The sequence below is a fragment of the Notechis scutatus genome, chromosome Z (assembly GCF_049901735.1).
Source record: "Notechis scutatus isolate UNSWTSFEM ecotype Mainland chromosome Z, rNotScu1.2, whole genome shotgun sequence".
Classification (NCBI taxonomy): domain Eukaryota; kingdom Metazoa; phylum Chordata; class Lepidosauria; order Squamata; family Elapidae; genus Notechis; species Notechis scutatus.
The window spans coordinates 39,434,803-39,455,993 of NC_142025.1; the positions used below are offsets into that span (position 1 = coordinate 39,434,803).

At 39.8% G+C, this 21,191-nt stretch overlaps 1 protein-coding gene across 2 annotated transcripts in view; it reads right to left on the bottom strand.

Moving 5' to 3' along the window:
- The window catches only part of SCIN (scinderin), a 53,417-nt gene extending 32,456 nt beyond the window's left edge, over positions 1–20,961 (bottom strand). Inside the window, exons 1-4 of one of the 2 annotated variants that reach the window (XM_026677764.2) lie at positions 20,299–20,957; positions 16,214–16,368; positions 15,158–15,319; positions 5,568–5,717 (exon numbers count right to left, since the gene is read on the bottom strand). In XM_026677764.2, coding sequence (XP_026533549.1) covers positions 5,568–5,717; positions 15,158–15,319; positions 16,214–16,368; positions 20,299–20,500 — 669 coding nt within the window. In that variant the 5' untranslated portion in view covers positions 20,501–20,957. Of the gene's footprint in view, positions 1–5,567; positions 5,718–15,157; positions 15,320–16,213; positions 16,369–20,298 lie in introns of both variants that reach the window. The other variant, XM_087945946.1, reaches the window with a different exon arrangement.
- Positions 20,962–21,191: the final 230 nt, after the last annotated feature.

Genomic DNA, 21,191 nt, shown 5'->3' on the forward strand with positions numbered 1-21,191 from the left:
TTCCCAACTCCCACACCCAGGGAATAAGTGTAAGGAAATTTGGCCACGTTCTTTCTGTCTCTGGAAACCTTGCATTCCAAAAGGAGTGACAGTCAGGCTGTTACCTCACAGTGCTACGAGTTTGCTGCCTTAGATCGCTGCTGAATCCTTGCAAAACTGGGCAAAGACAGAGAGAGGGGAGCAGACAGAGCTGAATTGAGCTGAATCTCTCCCTCTCTCTGTGTGTATCTCACTCTCTTTCGCTCCCTGTCTGTGTCTCTTCTCTCTCTCTTGGAAAGCCCTGTGTGCTCTCCTTGGGCTCTTCGCTGTCCCCTTTTCTTTCTTCCTTTTGGAAATCTGGACTGGCTGAAGAATGAGAGGAGGGGGAGGAGGCAAGCCTCCACCGAGGCTTCTGTTCGTTCCTCAGCTAGCCCAGATTTCCAAAAGGAAGGAAGAAAAAAGGATAGCGAAGAGCATGCAGGGCTTTCTGAGAGTATGAGAAGTTTCTTTTCTTTCTTCTTGGCAAGTTTTTGGAAATCCAGGTTGGCTGAGGAATGAGCGCAAGCCGAGGCGGAGGCTTCCTCCCTCCCTCCCCCCTCCTTCTCCTCTCATGCGCACCCTCCAGGCCCCATCACAGCCGGCTCCATGGCTGTTTGCTGCTCTTGCAGCACCCGTGCAGCACACTCAAATTTACTGCACTTCACTCCATCCCCTCCTCCTCCTCCTGGAGCCCATTACAATGCGGTGCATCGGAGCTGCCGCATTCGAGGTGCTGGCTCCTGAGCGGTGCAACAGTCAATGAGGTGACCCTGCAGAGCCTCGAACGCCCCCCTGCCACCTCTTAGCGCCCCCCTGCTGGCCCCCTTGCCTCTTAGTGCCCCCCTGCGGCATCCCACTGCCCCCCAGGGGGCAGTACCGCCCACTTTGGAAACCACTATGCTAGACATTTGTGAGTACGGAGGTATAGACTTCTGATCAGAATAGCCCATCATTTGTGTTTAAGTTCAAGTAGAGGATTTTTAAAGATTTTGTTTTAAGTCTTTTACAGTTAACTATTAATTTACGCTCAGAACAATAATATATCTGATAGGGAAATAAATTATGGGAGACCCTATCCATATATCTCTACAAAGCATGGCTGATTAAGCCCTGAATCAATTATTCTAAAGGCAGTGATACACTGGAGATTTGCCAACTAAATATAAGGCTCTTAAATGACACTTAAGATTATATTTGAATTAAGCTTTTTTTTAGTTCAAGCAATGAGACCCAATAGTTACTCCATCCTGGTCTTGTTCAAACATTTTTTTTTAAGTTTGTTTTTCAAAAATGAGTGAGCAGAATGCCATGACAGATGTGAAAAAGAAATAAAAAAAACATTTGGTATAGATTACTTCAATTTTCCTCATGTTGAAAGCACACAAGTTAACCAAATAAAAATCAATATTCCCAAAGTGTCAATCACTGTGTAATCATGAAGTGGGACAGACTGGCCAGTGAATTCTGTATTATTAAAAGAATTATATTCTCAGTTTGTTAGTTATAGTCCTATGGATTTTAATCAATTAAGTCTATTGATAAGTGAATGAATAAATTAATTGATTAATGAATAAATAAAAGCTTCATTTTAAAAAAATGCTTTGCTGTATCAGAAGAAAGAACACTTTTTTCATACCTTGGATTTTATGAGAGAAATATATTTGTGTGTGTGTGTGTGTGTGTTGTTTTTTTTCTTAAGTTTTTGCGGGTACTTACATGTATGGTATTCAGCTTTGTTCGGGTATTTCCCCACGTCATTATAGTTGTGCTTTTAAAGTTGTAGCAACGTTTCGGCAGAATCTCATCTGCCATCATCAGGCTTGTGTATTGGGTTCATCTGAGATGTTTCTGTTTTAAATTTGGTGCTAGCCTTGTGCTTTGTTAGAATAGCATGAGGCTAGCACCAAATTTAAAACAGAAACGGCTGCAAAAGCCTGACATACAGACGAACCCAATACACAAGCCTGATGATGGCAGATGAGATTCTGCCAAAACGTCGCTACAACGTTAAAAGCACAACTATAATGACATGGGAAAATACCCGAACAAAGCTGAATACCATACATACATACATACATACATACATACATACATACATACATAATTAATATTATAATCACTGAAGGAACATTTTAAAACTCTGCTATGTAAAATTCCTGAATAGAAAACATTGTTATAGGTATACTCTGAATAATGAAACCAGAGTAAACCATTTAAAATCTTTTTCAAATTAAAGTTTAGAAATGTGGCCACTTGTAAAAGAGCTGCTTCCCATTTGGGACTGCAAAAAAGAACTGCAGTTTGATTAAAGAAATTATGATTTAATTGCTACTTGTAAAGAAGAAAAAAGTAAAAGAATTCTATGTACAAAAACTAATACTGTAGCTCTGCTTACATAGCAACAAAATAAATAAAATCAGTTTTATGTATAAATATTGTAGAAACTTTATGGGTATTTTTGTGTGCAAATACTTCTCATTATAGAAGAATGAGTCATTGCTACACTCCATCTTGGTTTTATAACATAGTAATGTAGATTCTGTACTTTTATCCAGTGGTGGGATTCTAAATTTTTTACTACTGGTTCTGTGGGCGTGGCTTGGTGGATGCGGCAGGCAAAGGATACTGTAAAATCTCCATTCCCACCTCACTCCAGGGGAAGGAAAATCCCCATTTCCTCCCCACTCCTGGGGGAAGGTTACTGCAAAATCCCATTTCATCCCCATCCCACTAACCTGCTTTCCAGCTCCCAGGGCAATAAAAGAAGACCCAACCGACCAGTCAGAGGTGGTATTTGCCAGTTCTCTGAACTATTCAAATTTCTGTTACCTGGTTCTCCAGAACTGGTCGGAACTTGCTGAATACCACCTCTGCTTTTATCACTGAAAGGTCAAATAATGTTATTTCAGATTCAGGTCCGTGTTGTCTAAATTAGGGGTGCCCAACCCATGAGCCATGTTCCATTACCAAGCCATAGGCCTTTCAGAACTGGGCCGCAGAAGAAGTGGGTGAGTGCATGTGCGCACAGCTCCACTTGCATGTGAGCAAGCAGATACATACACACAGGTCCATTTGCATGACAGTGTGAGCCATTTGTGTGAGTGGCACATATGTGTGCCTGCCGCTCACACAAATGGAGCTGTATGCATACCTGTTTGCCCACTGCTCACATGAACCATCCCTTTTCCTACCCCCTACCAGTCTGCAAAGAAAGGTTGGGGAACGCTGGTCTAAATAATAAATCTAATCCAAGCTGGTACAATAAAACACTGCCCACTTGCCACTCCCAGTCTTTAAATGGCTATTGCACACTTCATAAATATGGCCAACTACTTTGGGAAATGGAGCAGTGGTCTTCAGGGTAAATACCCACTGAAAATACAAAAGCAAAAATCTGCAGTTGCTAATTGTTTGTAATACTGTAACTACGTTCATCCACTATTTGACTATTCTCTAAAAGTTTGCATGGCAGCATGATATATTTGGGGTGTATTACACACTTCCAAAAAATGGGGTTAGAGCTATAATCAAATCACAGAACTTCAAATTCATTACTTAATGGGCAGAAATGAGAATGCAGGGTACTTCATCCCATCTGGTGCTTTTTTACATCACTATCCCTTCTTTCTCTCCCTCCCCCCTCCCCCCTCTCTCCGTCCCTTCCTCCTTCTTCCTCTCTCTCTGCAGGTTTGACATGTGCCTCTTAAATATCAAGTCACCCTGCATGGATCATTTATCATCTTATCTGAAAGTTGAAAAGAGAATGTGCTGTTTAACTTTTATGACTCTGTGAAAGATATAAGGAAGTTTTCACTTTGAAATAATGCCAGCAGGAAAGGGGGAAGAAAAGGCAGTATATTTAGTTAAAAGATATTTATTTCCAAGATTTAATGAGATATATCTACCCCATACTTTTCAACATGCAGTTATCTAGGATTATTAAAAACTTGAGTAAGAGGAACAAAAACTCATAACTTTCTAGTTGGCTTCTCTGTAGAGATTCTGTGCTTTGGAGATTATAATCATCACATGTTGTATTCGTTCAAGGACGTTATAAAAATAAATTGAATACATTACCTTTGACTCAGTTCTGCCATTTTAATATAATAAATAGCCAGGAGTTCTGTGAGAGAGTAAAGGTTAAAAAAAAGTCTGCTTGATCATAGGCGATTTTCCATCATAAGAGTTTTGCATCTTGATCAGGAATTGTGGGATTTTTTTTTTAATAATAGATTCCATAGCCTAAAAAAGTTTAAAACTACAGGCAACAATTATGTGTGTGTGCATATATTACATTATATCATTCCATATTATATTATATTGTATTATATTATATGGAAAGTACAGCTGGCCTATGAAATCATCCTCCAGGCAAGTTTTTGTTTTTCTGATCAATTTATAAATTTACTAACACCAAATCTCTTGTCATCTTGATAACTATTTCTCAAGTAACTACAGAACTTGAGTTGTCTTGTTTCCACGCTCTTTTGAAACAAGCTGGAAAGAGACAGCTCTACTTTTATCACTGTATCAATTCAAATTTTGCCTTTTTTTCTGCCTCTGTTGGTGTGATACTGAAGCATGTGGGTTCAAGTAACATTTCTGATTGTTTCTTTCCCAGGTTGCAAACTGTTCCTTAAGAGCAAGATAACATTATTATACAAGATTTCCACAATTGATTCTTTCAGCAGAATTCTATACTGTCATCATATAAAGTTGTCTCTTATATACTATAACAAATAAACCTTGTCTCTGCTTGCCTCAAAATCATATCCACATGGTTTCTTATTAAATATAATTGCTTCTCCTAGGAACTCAAGAATTTTAGCCTTTTCACGTCTCTACATTTCCTTGAAGGAGAATGAGATAAAATCTGTTTATGGTTATAAATATATAAACATTTACTATGCATATTTTGAATAAAAACATTTCTTTCCTGATTCACTTAATCCTACTTTATACCGAGTTGGTCCAATTACTGAGATTGTTTGTTCTCTGAAGTCTCATAGAATAGTTTCATTTCAATTTGCTCATTAATTTCTTATTCAAGCTATATCAGGTCACTTTTTAAATACTCATTCCTTTCTGGTGTTTGTTCTCCTTTCTTCAGCCTGCAGCTCACTACTGGTCCACATAAATCAGGGCTGTCAAATTTGATCCCACTGCAGGCCATATCAGGATTTTGTCTGCCCTTGAGCAGCTGGGGTGGGCCTGGTCATCGTGACTGACTGAGTAGGCACAGCCGGGATGGTCCTGAGCTGCTGCAGCAAGGCTGGTCTCTTGCCATGTCTGGGATGGCCCTATGGGACAACTCTGGGCCTATCTCAGGATGGATCCGGCCCGCCAGCTGTGTGTTTGACATGTCTGACATAAATCAATACTGACTACAGGGTAAGAGTTTTAACCAAAGTTCTTTTCTAGCCTTCACAAGATGCTTATACCTTCTCACATATACAAAAACAAATTCATGAGATCTGGAACTATGGCCTGAGGCAGGCTAGATAAACTATCCAACTAACAAACATTTTAAAATCAAATTACAATGATACCTTTAGAAGCTCCCCGGGCTCACTTCCTTCATCCACAACAATCAACTGTGCTCTCCCATTCCGTTCATTGTCTCGAATGCCCGCAGCAACCTGAGTAGCTTTCAAGCGCTCATATTTATTGCAGGTAGAGCCACACCACTGGTAGATATGCTACAATAAAACAAATACAATTTCATATTAATTTAATGTTAATATGGATTACATTTACGGAAATGTTTCCCTTCTGATAGGTTCTAGGCCAGTCTTTTCAAGCTTGATGTTTCCAGATATATTTACATATTTTACATATTTACATATTTTATGGCCAATTAAATAATTGCAGTTCCAGAATAGAGATGTTACATTGTAGTAGGTTAACCTTAAGGATCTTCTATATTTACACAAGAAAGGTTCTATTTTCATAAGAGGAAGCAGAGTTGCACATGTTTTCTCTATGTTTATAAATTCTAGACACATAAATCATAGGTTCTAGGCAAAAGTTTATTCTCAAAGGATCATTTCTGCCAATTATTAATATCTAGCTGATGAAAAAAAATGAGATGAAAAATACACAGATAATTAATATAAGCTATCTCATATCAGAAATTGATTCTGGTTTTGCTGACAAACACATTCTAAGTACTAATTAAATCCAATCCTATTAATTCTTTAAGATACCCATCTTGACTAAATGGTCACCTACCTGGAATCAGGAAGATTTACAACAATGATTTTAAAAGGCGAACTCAGAACTCCTACTCCTCCAATAAAAGGCGTATAAAGAAAATATGGTGCATACTCATTCTGCATGATTCAGCCACCCGGCTACAAAAATTACTAGTTCTGAGGTTATGGTTGATCCACTGACCTAAAAGCAGCCTAGAAAGTTTCCTCTTGCTTCCAGAAATAGAGCATGGGGAAAAATACTATAGTATAATTTGAACCAAGGGTTGCCACCTTTTGGACCTCAGGGACCACCAAACTCATACTTTTAAATCCCGAGGACCACTAATAAGAATGTTTTTAAAAAGATAATATATTTAATATAAAATTTTGTGTGTGTGTGTGTGTGTGTGTGTGTGTGCGCGTATCTTTGGTTATTCGGGTTTTCTCCCGAGTAATTTACTCCGAGAAGCACAAGGCCGAAGACACAAGCCTGAAGATGATGAATGAGACTTCATCGAAACATCGCCTAGATACTTCCAATTTTACGCGGGAGAAAACCCGAATAACCAAAGATACACATACAAATACCCACGAAAACCTCAGAAAACATACATACACACACACACACACGTATGTATGTATGTATGTATGTATGTATGTATGTATGTAGGTATGTATATAAAATTAAATTAAATAAATGCTTAATCATAATTGGCCTGGAGGCTGGGAAGAGCCCTCCCAATTTCCTGTCATTTCATATCTCCCCCAAATCAGAGGAAACCTCTCTCTCCTTTGCCAGGTGTGGCTGCTTGGAGTTGGGAGAGGGAAAGAGGGCTGGGCTGAAAGCAGAGAAGAAGAGGAGCTACTAATAAACAGGCAATATCCCCCCCTTTGGCCTTCAAGAAGACTCCCCCCACCCCAGGCTAAGCTCCAGGTTTCTCCCGCTGCTTCCAAGCAGAGAAGGGTCCCTCCCTGGAGGGACCGAAGGGGGGGTAAAGTGGAGGCCGAAGGGGGGGCAAACCCAGGAAAGCTCTCGCCTGCATAAACAAGCTGGTTATTAGGAGCCCGTATTCCTCAGCGCTCTTTTGGTCTGGGCATTTGGTCTTCCCCCCACTCCACCCCAGGCCAAAGGAAAGCCAGCCAGGCTTCCCCTTCCCTCCTACCTTTCCTCTGCTTCCTTCCCCCCATACTCAATCCTACTCCAGGACAGAGGAGACCGGGCTGGAAATGTGTGTTGGCATTTCCAACACACATTTCTCTGGCGCTCACCCGTTCCTCCAGGCCTGGCTTGCTGAAGGGGGAGAGCAGTCGTGACATCTCTGCTGCCCCCCTCCATGGCTCCATCCATCGCTGCCTGAAAAAGGCACAGGAAAAGAAAGCGAGCAGAAACATAGCTCTCGCTGGGGTGAAAGATCAGAGATTGGAAGGCACAGGCAACAGAAAGTGGCTCTTTTCAAAGGCAGCAGCTTCTTCTCTTCTTCGATCTCCACTCTTTCACCCCAGTGAGAGCTATGTTTCTGCTCGCTTTTCCTGTGCTTTCCCCGGGCAGCAATAGTTGAGGCCATGGGGAGGGGGGCAGCAGAGCAGAGCCCCGAGAGGGATGAGAAAACTGATGCCTCTGACGCTGCCCCATTCTGGACCTCTGAACTGGATGGTGAGTGCAGACTTGCCCACTCCGCCCCCTCGCACCACCAGCAGCGGTACTTTTCCTACCCTGGGCCATCCCTACAGCCCACAGCCATCGAGGAAGAGCCCAGGACAGGACAGGCAAGCTGAAAGGTGCGGGAGTGCCATGCAAATGCAAATAGCGTGGCACTCCTGCACCTTCCAGCCATCTCCATCACCACTTCAGCCCGCCTGTGCCACCATCCCCCTCTTGCTGCAACAGCACCATCACCTCATCCTGGCTGGTGAGGGCTGCGCTGCTTTTTGCAGATTTGCGCTCGGCCAAAGGGTCCATTGGGTGGGCAGGCCATGTGGGCAGCGCAGCTTTGTGTACCCACGCAGCCTGGATTAATTGCTTTGGAATGGACATTTCTCTGTGGCCCACCAAAAAATTTTCACTGACCACCAGTGGACCGTGGCCCACCAGTTGGCGACTGCTGATTTGAACTATTATTAGCCTATTTGGATGCTATTTAGCAATGAATAATACTAACGGTTAAGCAAATAGTGTGTTCTCATTTACCAACACTAGGATACATTTGCTAAGAAAAAGTTACAGAACTAATTGTATTTCTGGTATCATGGAGTATTTGAATTTCCATCAATTTCTACTGCACATAATAGATCCCAACATAGGAACAAAAATTAAAATCATGCTACAATATGGATTTACAAATATATTCAATGATATAACATATCACATATGTCATAAAAAATTAACTTCAAAATTTTGTTTTAGAAAATATTCAATATTTGTTCTAGATATATATTGCATGAATAATTGCTTGGCATATAATTTAATTCAATTAATATTCAATGTTAGCTGAAGTTAAATTGATTTAAATTTATATAGCTTCTGCCTTTGCTTGATTAAAAATTATAATTCAGCAGCAACTTGTGTCCAGTGTATTTGTGTGTCATACACACGCACAAACATGCTTGAGATTTACTGCACAATATTAGATAGGTCTTTCTAAATAAAACAACTAGATTTAGAAAAACTTTCTGTGCAGTAAACACAACATTGCAAACACAAATACAAAATGTTTATTTTTCTTTTCATTTTAGCAGTCTTTTTTGTAAAAGAAAACAGCATAATAACGATAAAGGAGTAAGAAGGACAATATTGGTTCTTTCAATTTTCCTATGTTAAAGTAAAGAGAGTTAAAGTAAAAGAAGGTAAGACAAGGTCCTGAAGTGTTTTTTAGAACACGAGAAGTAAAAAAATTCATTGCTACACTTATATGAGAAGAACTGGTTTAAAAGTTTCCATTAATAGCTTCTGCTTTTGCCGATACAGAACTCTGGAGAAACATCCTGTTCAGACTGGGATTTTCCACTGTTAACAAACTGAGACATTATTTCCATGGCAGACTGGATCAAAAACGTTTTATATAGGATCCATGTAGTTCCTTGAAAATTGGTATATATGTTGTTTGCCAGTTAGCATAAAGAAAGAAAGAAAGAAAGAAAGAAAGAAAGAAAGAAAGAAAGAAAGAAAGAAAGAAAGAAAGAAAGAAAGAAAGAAAGAAAGAAAGAAAGAAAGAAAGAAAGAACAAGGAAGGCAGCAAAGATATTCTTCTTTTCTACAGCTGGTAGAAAAGGGAAGAAAAGCAAGATCCAATAGCAAGACTTTCCATAACTTGCTTTCCTTGTCATAGCATTGACCAACAGCACCTTGCAATTGACCTTGATCCGAGATTTAAATTCCACACTTATGGCTTCAGGCTGTTCCTAATGAATAACAAACTTGTCTTTAAACAAAAACTATGTTACTTATTGCCACTAACAGAATATTTTGTGTCTATAGAAACCATATTTTTACATTTCCATGCTTATCTTTGTCTACCTGCCAGAGAAATAACCACAATCTTCTAAATGACATGAATCATAAAACCATAAAGCTGGAATGACTTTAGGCATCACCTCATCCAACCCCTTGGAGAGAACAGGATGCATTACAGCATTGTTGAGAGATGACCATCTGGCTTCTATTTGAAGAACCCTGGGGAAGAAGAACTAACAACTTTGTGTAGTTGTTTATCTGAAGATTCGTATCTTCCTTCAATCATCTACCATTGATTAAACATATGCATTCCTTTAATATTTCCTCAAAAGTTTGGTTTCCACACTCCATAGTTTCTTGGTTGCTGTCATTGAAACTTGCTCCAATTTGTCAGAGTAATTTATGAATGTGGTGCATAGAACCAAACACAATACTACCACAAATGGGCTCTAATCAGGATAGAATAGAGTGGAACAATTACTTTCCCTACTCTGGACTCTATGCCCCTATTAATGGATTCTAATATCTAATTTACCTTTTTATCAGTGCTTCACACTTCAGGTTCTTATTTAACTTGTGATCTAAAAAGCTTACTCATGTCCACAATACGGACAGGTGCATTTATATTTCATTCTCGTCCCATTTCTTTTGAACATCTTGCTTCTGCAATTTCTGTTTCTTTTTGCAGTAAAATTGCATCAAGGGTATTTTTCATAATTCTGTGTATGACACATGGCCCACATTCCATGATAATCTCTAGCTATGAATCATACCTCCTGACCACTTATAGCGGGAAGAAACTAAAAGGAGGATATACCAAATTTTACTCATGTCTTGTGAGAATAGAATTGTTTCAGTTCTTCAGCACTTCCTACTTTCTTGTCAGCCCCCCTGCTTGCTGTCAACTGCCAGAGTAAGGGAGGGGGACACACAAATTGGCATTTGGATGGGGAAGTGAGCTGAGAAAAGACAGCATGTGTGTGAACCAAAAGGGAGATAGCTGCTGTGCAGCTGCATGGATTTGTTTATGCCCAGTGAAGGTCAACGGTCTTGGTATTCCAGGTGGGTAAAAACACCTGAAGATGCATCCCACAAGACACTATATGAAATGGGGATTGGTTATTCACTGTGGGTCCCTAGGGGAAAAGGGATTGGGAAAACTTTCTATATGTAACTTTCGCATCTATTGCCTCAGATCTTGCTTTTCTTTCATTGCTATCATTTAAAACTCAGTAAAAGTACCTCTTCTCTACAATCATGGAATCATTTTTCTTGGGTTTTGAAGGGAGGCACCTTTAAGCAAGACCTGCTTTATCAGCCAACCTAGAGATATATTCTACCATGGGGGCTGAGCAAAGAATGTCTAACCAAGACAGCAATCAGGAGGACATGGGAGTTGCTGGGTCGACCCCTCCTCAGTGGTCAGGAGGAAACTGAGTGGCTGTCAGAGATGCAGATTGAGGAGAAGCCATTCCGAGCCAAATGGTCATTAGGCATAGGATGGATGGAGATTCCTGAGGAGTTTCTCCCAGGAGTAACTGCTGTCAGATGCCAGGCTGGAAAGGCTGCCTGTAAGGAAGATGACAAAGAAGATCTCCTGCATGAAACTCTTGAAAGTCAGAGGGCTTGGACAAGGTATGTTTTGTCTGTGCATGAAGGGGCTGAGGAGCCAGGGGAGCAGAAGCCTCTGCAAACCCAGAAGTCATTCCTATGGCTCAACCAGGGCCAGCACCAGCTGTAGGAATTCAAGTAGCTGCCATAGCCCAGCCCCCCCTTAGAGGCACCAAATTCCAAAGGTTCCTCCTCTGGGAGTAAAATATGGAGGGGATCCCAAAGCTCTGGGATTTTTCCTAGGCCAAGTTTGGAATCACATGCAGAAATATGGGTAGGATTTTGTTTCAGAAATAGCCAAAGTGAGGTGTGTCACCATGGCCCTGGGACTGTGGCTGATGGATGGTCATCCTTCACAATGATGATGCCCCCTCAGCTGAGGGATTATGACATGTTTATGAAAGCTCTCTGAGCCTGTTTTGAAGACCCCCCTTGCTGAATGTAAGGCAAAGACCAGAATGAAAACCATAAACCAGGGATGAAGGTCAGTGGCTGAATATACCCAGGAGTTTCCTGAGTTGGCTTGTCACATGCATGGGTGGTCCCAAGAGGCTTTGGAATCTTACAAAGATGGGATAAATGAGGAGGTCTACCAAAGCTGTATCTCTTGAGGGGCCCCTCAAGACCTTCAGCACTGGTATGTGTTGGCAGCTGATGTGGATTGACCTGGCCAGAAACTGGCACCATGGGGGCCACAACTAGAACAAGCCTCCATTTTCTACCCTGAGGAGAGGCCCTAGAGCTGCCAGAAGCAAGCCAGCTGCCAAATGCAGGTTCACGGTTTGTTTCAAACCAACACCCGCTGGAGGAAAGAAAGTTGAAAAGCCACCAACCAAACATCACGAAATGGCCCTGAAGGCATGGAACTTGTTGAGTTTGCTCCTCCAGAACAGGAGTTGGGAACTCCAACCACCCCAGGGGAGAGTGAAACTGACTCCAATGATGACCCCCTGGTAAGTCAACAGGTGGGCCCCATGACCATCCCATTGGAGTTAAGGGTGCCTTCGTCTGACACCCAAGGGAAGATGTTAGCCCTTTTGGATTCTGGGTGTACAAGGTGCGTAATTAGCTCACAGGTGGTGGAGAAACTAGGGCTGAGATTAAGGACATTGAAAGTGCCCATAGCGTTTTGCCAGTTGGATGGATCAGTAGCTGGGGGAGTCCCATCTCACTTTGTGATGAAGCCAGTAGAAATGTGGATGGGGGGATCACTGAGAGACTTTGTGTTTTATTGTGGCCCCTGGGATGAAGCATCCGGAAATGGAACCCTCATGTGAACTGGAGGAAGGGACTGTTGCGCATCCGTTCCACCCAGCTGCAGAGGGGGAGAGGAAGTCCCCCAGTAATAGCCAAGATCACAAGGGAGCTGGCATCAGTGGCAAGTGAACACATAGCTGCGGAGGAGAAAATCCCAAAGGAATATTGGGACCTCAGGGAGGCATTCAGCAAGAGGGCTTCAGATGTGCTTCCACCCCATCACCCCACAGACTACAGCATAAAGATCCTCCCTGATGTGAAACTCCCTAAGCCAAAGCTCTACTCGATGACCCCACGAGAGCTGGAGGAATAGCGAACTTTCATTGATAAAAACCTAAAACAGAGTTTCATCCAACCCGCCAGGCCACGAGTGGCTGTTCCAGTGTTGTTCTGTGAAAAAAAAAGATGGCTTTTATTTTCTTTGTATGAACTATAAAAATCTGAAAACAGTGTGTGGAGAAAATGTTTATCCACGCCCCTTAATCAAGGACATGCTAGCTCATCTAGCCAAAGGAAAGATTTTCACTAAGCTGGATTTGAGAGAAGCTTACTATAGAGTTCGAATTAAGGATGGAGATGAATGGAAAACCACACTCAATTGCCTTTTGGGATGTTTCCATTTAAGGTGCTCCCGTTTGGATTACAAGGAACCCCTGCCATATTTATGCAACTGATAAATGAGGTGCTGCATGAATATCTTTACAAGGTTTTTTGGGGGGCTAATTTGGATGATATTCTTTTTACATGGAGAACATGGAGGAGCATATAAAGTTGGTGTGATCTGTCCTGAAAAAACTCAGATCTGCTGAATTGTATGCCAAATTATAAAAGTATGAATTTCACCAAAAAAAAAAAAGATTATTTGGGTTACCACATATCACATGAGGGAATAAAAATGGACCCAGAGAAGGTTCGAGCAGTCATGGAATGGGTGCCCCCATGCACCAGAAAGCAGTTGCAAAGCTTTCTAGGTTTTGCTAATTTCTATCAACAATTCATCCCCACCTTTGCAAAAATTATCCATTACTAATCTCCTAAAGATAAAAGAAGTTAAATCAAAGTCTAGCCTAGTTGACCACGGAGTACCAAGCAGCCTTTTAGAAATTGAAATGGTTGTTTGCAGCTGAACCTGTTCTTAAACATCCCGATATGGATGTCTGCTTTGTAGTCCAGGCCAATGCCATGACATCGCTGTGGGGATGGTTTTACTACAAGCCAATGTCACTGGGGCCTTACAGCCCTGTGCCTACACCTCCAGGAAACTGACTGAAACTGAAAGGAGACGGGCAATTTGGGAGAAGGAAGCATTTTTGGTTCAATGGGCCTTACTAACTAGAAGACATTTCCTAGAAGGGGCAAAACACCCATTTGAGGTGTGGATGGATCACAAAAACTTAGAGGCTTTAAAGTCCCCCTGAAAATTGTTATCTAAGCAAATTCGTTGGGCACAACATTTTAATTGTTTTAATTTTTCCTTGCGATACCTTCCTTGGAGGAAAACTTTTATGGTGGATGCTTTATCGAGATTACCCCAGTGTAATAATGCCCGGCCAGAAGTGATCCACCCGGTTGTCCCCTCCAAACAACTGGCTGCCCCAGGGTCACCAGAGCCCAGCAGAAAGCAAATGTTGATATCCCTACTGATTTAACTGAACAGATAAAAAGGGCAGTGAAAACAGGACTGGTTTTTGGCCCACTCAAATGGGTGCACTATTCATGATGGCCTTGCATGGTAGATGCAAAGTTACATCTTCCCGTCAGTCTTAGAGGTACCGTTTTTCAACAAGCCCACAATTCGAAAGTCGCAGGACATTTTGGGTTCATGAAAACATTACACTTAGTTAAATGGCAGTTCTGATGGCCCTCTTTGAAAAAAGACATAGAAGCCTACATGGCTAGTTGTCCTGTCTGTGCTTCTGCAAAGAGGCCTCCTGGCAAACTGGCTGGACTGCTCCAAAACATTGCTAGGACTAATGCTCCATGGAAAGGAATATCCATGGACTTCATTGTTGAATTACCTGAGAGTGGGGGAAATACAGTCATTTGGGTGATTGCAGACTTGTTTTCCAAGCAAGTGCATTTTGTAGCCTGCTCGAAGATTCCCTCTGGCTAAACTGTTTATTCAACATGTGTATAGGTTACATGGTGTTCCTGAACGCATAATTTCGGATGGTTTTTTTTTTTTACAATGAACAATGGAACAAAATAAAACATGCACACAAAGAGAAATATATAGTACATATACACCTATTTTTAAACTAAGTTTACAGGTTACAGATTACTTAAATAAACTATAGATTTTATTTGACAAATTTAGCATTTCTAAGAAACAGAATTTGCTGCAAAAAGAAAATTTGTACAAGCTATGACTATACATTAATAGTAGCAAATCTCCTCTGATGCTTAATATTGAGTCTTAAATCATATACATTTTAGAAAACCTTTTTCTATCCTGGTGCTTTCAGATTTTTAGTAGTGGAGGAAATTATTAACCAACAAATCTGGCAAAGCATTCAAATTAGAATAAGGCTAGACAAGACATTCTGGTCTGAGCTTATAACATGAGATGGTATTTGCAGGACTTTCTCTTGTTTGCTTTGGAAACTTGAGTTCTGTGACAACTTACCTTTCCAAGATCTACAATGAAGCAGTCTCCCTTGTTGAAACTCTGCCATCTAAGAGGAACTTCTGTAGCTCTAACCACTCTCCGACCCTTGATATGTAGGAGTCTCTGAGCACTTAAGTCATTTGTAATTACATGCTTAAAGCCAGAAGCAATGCCACCTGCCTGTAACAACAAGCACATCAAAAAACCTAGGCTTTAGCAGTATTCGAGATCATAACAAAACACATTTCCAGAAAACTTAAATTTGGAGACCATGCATGCAATATATGCTTGGAGCTTCAAGTGCATATAGGCAAACCATAAAACTTAATTACTTTAGTTCTCCCACCTTCAGATGTAATCAGCAGTAATAGCTCATCTAAGAACAGTTTCAGACAGTGACTTCAGCAAAAATGGAAATAAAAGAAGATCACATCAAAGATATACATCTTTTGGTACTTTTGGCAAAAACAAGCTATAATAAATAGGGCTATACAATGCAAACAGATAGAGAATGTTAGAATCAGTTTCTCACATTTTTCCTAGTTTTGGGGCTTTTAAAATATTATCTTAACACTTTAACAACATATGAGGCTTGACTAATACCACTATTATTTTCAGTTGACATCACTGAAATTCTGCAGTCCAGTTATTTAGGTTTCCAAGGACTGCAAAACAATTAATTAGAGAACAATACAGCAATGTTTATGACTTTAATTGTTTCTTACTTATTCTTTTTTTCTAATTTTTTTCTTAATTCTGAAAACAAATATCAGTAACAATTATAGAAAAAAAAACTCCTATCATTTTCATTTACAATCATTCTTGATAGCCAGGAAACTATAGTTCATGAAACAACTTCCTGGTACACTGAGGGAGGTACACTAATCTAAGAGTTTATCAACTGAATTCTCTCACTGAGTTCATAATTCTTTAGCTAACGAGGCCTGGTCGTAATTATGCCAATTATTTAAAATGGATAGAAGGATTGCAACCTCCTTTGATTTCAGATTTAATATTATATTGATATTTTAATGTAAACAATTCTTGAAAAAGCCTCTTATTTTCCTGCTATACCTTATACTTAATGCCTCCTTTGAAGTATCCAACGAATTGTGTGGACTCATAGCCTTGGATTTCTCGGTGTTGTACAGGTTTCCCTCCAAGGTAATCATCCAGCTGAACCGTAAAGATGGCTGCTGCAGTGCTTTCATCCTGAGTACATTCTTTACCTACGAAGAAAGTGTAACATTGGTTCTATTTAGAGAAACAGAGAAGGAGCAATTATGAATTATTAAATTACACAGCTGGCCATCAGCCAAATAGTCAAGGATGCTGCAGATTCTGAATAATCACCCTGACTAGAAATCAATTATCCATCTTCTGTAAATTTCTCCAAATTTTATTTAAAAGAAATCAGTGATTATCATCACCTCATCTGATGATAGGGACATCAAAGCAACTTCTTGTGTAAAAAATACTTGTTTGATTGTGATCCTGAAATAGTAGCTGTAGAAGATCCTGCTAAGGAGCTGTAGAAAGTTCAGATCAGTGAAAAACTGATAAAAAGGCCCAGTCTTCAAGCAGCAGAAGGCCTATCATATAGAACAGGACATAGTATATTTTATACTGACCTACAAGACTTACGAATTTTAGTTGTAAGACAGTATTAGGAAAAACATTCTGATGATATGGCAATGAATTCAGTGTCAGGTGTGCATTTTTCCTTATTAAAAATCTAAGCAACAGAAGCATTTGATAAATCCTCTAATGAAGAACAATTTTAATCCAATATGAATATACTGTATTTTATTAGCTATATTACTGTTTTTCCTGAAAAATTTATCCCACTAGAATAGCTGTGACTAATTTTTTGCTTTCTCCTCAGTTACAGATGTATTCTCAATTCTCTAAAAGTAATCTTTGACTTGCAACTGAAATTGAGCTGGAATTACAGTTGTAAATCATTACAATTGTAAGTTGAGGCATCATTTATGAGACCCGTTTTTTTCAATATTTTTTTATGATGGTCTTTAAGCAAATCCATTTTATCATGGGTCTTTTTGCTTGGATATGAGCCAAAAAAGGCAAAAAATGGATGCTGCAAATGCCCATATAGGTGAGTTGGTTGCCAAGCAGCCAAAAATAATCACATAATTATGGGAGGGTGGGTCATCGTAAGGCTGAAATCAGGTCATAAGTAACTTTTGGGGAATCAATCGAAACTTTGAACAGTTATTAAGCAACTGATCATAAGTATAAGGAGGACTACCTATACTCCCAATGCCTTATACTTATTGTTCACTTTGGTTAGGCACAACATTATCAATACATAATTATTTTTTATTGTTTTATTTTGTGAGGCTGCTGTACAAACTTATGCAACAAACTGCTAAAAGAAGTGACTACTGGAATAGATATATTGCTTTAAAGCTATAGCTCAAACTAACAATAAATAATCTATGGTTTGATGTAATGGTAACAGATTTGCATATCCTTCCATTTGATGTCTATTTTATGGGATAACAATTTGTTGATAAATCATTTATTAGTAGAAAATTACTGCTCTTGACTTACAAGTTAGGATTACAAGACTGCATTTAGCTTTATGTTGATACTATTTCTGTAAATGTCCAAATTCTGTTTTCTCAGAGACTATTTTCCTTTAAAAATAAAATTGAATTCTATCCACTGAATTGAACACCAATTTTTTATGAAACTTGCACTCCCAGGTGAATGCAAGATTATCCAGCCAATTCAAAGCATGTCTAGATGTTTCATCTCTACCTCAGAAGTGTCAGCAAAATAGTTTCATATATAATAATTTTCCATCAGCTACAGAAAACGCTGATATTGAATGTTGAAAAAAAGTTGTTTAATTTCTTTAGATAAATCAAGAATAAAGAAACATATTTTTATATTGCATAACAGTGTAACTATAGCTGAATATTTAAAAGAAACATGTTAAGCGGGCGAAGAGTTTTTCTTTCACATATGAATATATGAAAAAGTACACAAAACTGAGCCAGAAAAAAAAACTAGGTCATAAGCTGCTTAAATATCTCAGCTATAAATTACAGAGGATACTTACATACCATTGTACTGTACTGTATTTACAATAGCAACACCTCATAGTAAAAATGCAGAATACCTAAGTACTCTCAGCTGCTTTCTAGTTTCTTTGCATGTTCCGATTTAAATAGGGAATCCAGAGAAATTGGTAATTTTTTTTCTGTCTTTACATAACTTCTTCACCCAGAGGGCTGGAAAGCATTGTGAAGCAGCATATGAGTCTTAGTGCTATTACTATACATAATTGTCCAGCACTACAGAAATCCTGTTTCAGAAAAAGAAAGTGACATCTACTTCACCAGATAGCTCCTGGTGGTACTATAAAAGTATAATGCCTTTATTTTGACAAGACATTCTTTTTTGGATTTCTTACAGTATATAAGAAATGGAATTGACTTCACCCATCTGGAATTTGTTCTTCAAAAGACCCAGATTTATTTATTTCACACATTTGACATAAATGCATCCCAAAGTAATGTAACTATTATTACTGAAATAATTTGACAAGAACAATAAAAACAGCAGAAATTTTAAAAGTGAGATTAAAAAGCATTGAATCATTCATTCAACATTAAATAAATCTTTAAAAGGTGCCTGAAATATGTTAAACACCTTGAAACCTTCATTTTCTAGAGTTTGATTCAACTAACTGGAGCAAATTGCCATTGCAGTTTACCTTAATATAATTAAGGTAATTAATATAATATCCTTAATATAATTATGGAAATCATATTATGTGCACCAGTTATAACATTTAAATAATAACATCGGTATGCAAATCAGATAAACTGCAAATGATGAAATTTTCAATTGCATAATGAAGCCATAATGTAAATGAAGTAAATTATGATGTACTGTGCAATTTATAAATATGCTCTCTTGCCAACTTGTCACTAAATTTAGAGATAAGTTATCTTGTTAACTGATCCTCCCTTAAGTAGGAACCTCACAAATTCCAGATAACAGTATGATTGCAGGTGCCATTACAGATAAGGTCCTACAAGTAACTTAGCTGATGACACTCTGAAAATCTTTATTAATGTAACAGGACTGCTCAGAATAGAACAGGTGGCCTATCAGATATCCTGCTCCCAAACTGACTATGGATTTACATGGAAAAAGCAAAATTTGGAATTTGATCATGAGCTAATTGGTTGCAAATGCAGCTGCTTGAGTAGAGGTGAAATCTTGCCAATGTGAGGTATCTTATCTAGAAATCCAGCTGCATTAAGGGAAAATCACTATACATTTGTAGACATTATTTCATATATCAATAGAATAACCATTAGTGTACATATGCATTATGCAGAGTAGAAAATACTTGTATTTCTATCCCAGGCATTTACAATCTAGTCCAAGCTTTCTCAACTTGGCATGTTGCTACACAATTCCCAGAACTCAGTCAATAGTTTTGTTATGAATTATAAAAGCCATAGTTGAAACACGTCTGGAGAATTCTAAGCTGGGAAAGGCTGAACTACACTACAAGACTTCCCTCTTTTTGTAACATTTTTAATGTAACTTTAGTTCTCCAGAATCAGCTTTGCTATGCATGTCTATGCCACCAAATAAAACAGTCTTTGCTATACACACTGCAAGGAGAAGCAGTAACTAAATTGTATCAGCTGAGTAAGGTTGGGTAACATTTGGATAGCAGACTTGAAACATGTTGCAGCCATACAACATCTGGGAAGCAACAGGGAAAAATAATTTGTGACCAGAGTACTTTCTATAGAGAGACTTATTCATGCATTCCTAAACTGGCTGCTAAATTCAGTTTGAGTTCTGTTCAGCTAAAAGCTGAAAGATTTCATTTTTCTTCTCTAACTCCACTGGGAACAATAACTGCTTTTCCAGCAAATATGTTCTTCCTAACTGACACCATCTTCAATCGTCAAAGATAGTCAGTTTAACCAGTTTCAAGCATGTTCCTGATACTGCAAAACTGTCTTGGACTACAATAACACCTCCCTCTGGCAGCTCTCTAGTTTCAGGAAAGCTTATTTAAGTTTGTCTTAGTATAGTTTTAGCTAGGCTTTGTTTTTCGCTCCATCAATTGCCCCATCCCAGCAAGTGACCCAGCATCCTACCTAGCCAATAGTGAAGATTGTAAAAGGTGGTGTTACTCTTCTTGAAGGTGTGCAGCACCAGGTAGGCGTCGCCGACGTAGAAATCGCCGTACAAAGGTTCGGGCACCGGCACCAGTTCCATCTTCTCTATCCGCCAGATCTGCAGCCCGACCTTTTGGCCTGCCCGGGCAAACTCTTTGTGATAAAGCTCCGGCGGTGCCATCTCGCTGCTGCTTCAGCTGCTGCTCAGAGCGGTCAAACCAAGTAGACCAACCAAAGTCCTCACGTCAATCAATCGCACGTCTCAACTGCTGCGCTTCATCTGCGAAAAGCAAGGCAGCTCTCCCCGCTTTATAAACTTTAGTCTGCCCGGGCCTCCAGCGCCCCGGGTAGGGGAGCGGTTCCGATAGGCGGGTCTTGTTTTCACTCTCTTACCAGCCCTGCAGCTCAGAAGACCGACGCCTCGCTAAGCTGGGAAGCGCACCTGGCGAGGGAGGAGACGCCTCTTGCCTTGACGCTCTATTGGGAACAGGGAAGCCCAACTGACCGCGCCTCCGATCGGCTGAAAGGCGACTTGTCTCAGGGAACAGCGAGTTCGTTCAGGAAGAGCCAGCAGGAAACCTCGAGGCGGCCAAAGGGCTGCGAAACTTGCCTTCCTTCCAGCAGCCTGGTTTTCTCTCCATAAGTTCATTTATAGCGCAAAGATACAGCCAACGCCCTTTTCAAACAAATCGATAAAAATAAAGCAAGCAATACCCCCGTTTTTATGTTTACCCTTTTTATGGAGGACGTTCTTTGAACGTATGAAGCAATCGTATCAGAATCTCCGGTCATCCTGACATATATATCATTCGGACTTCTGAGTGTGAGAAATATAGTGTGGGGGGCGGAAGAGGATTTGCAAGACAATTCTG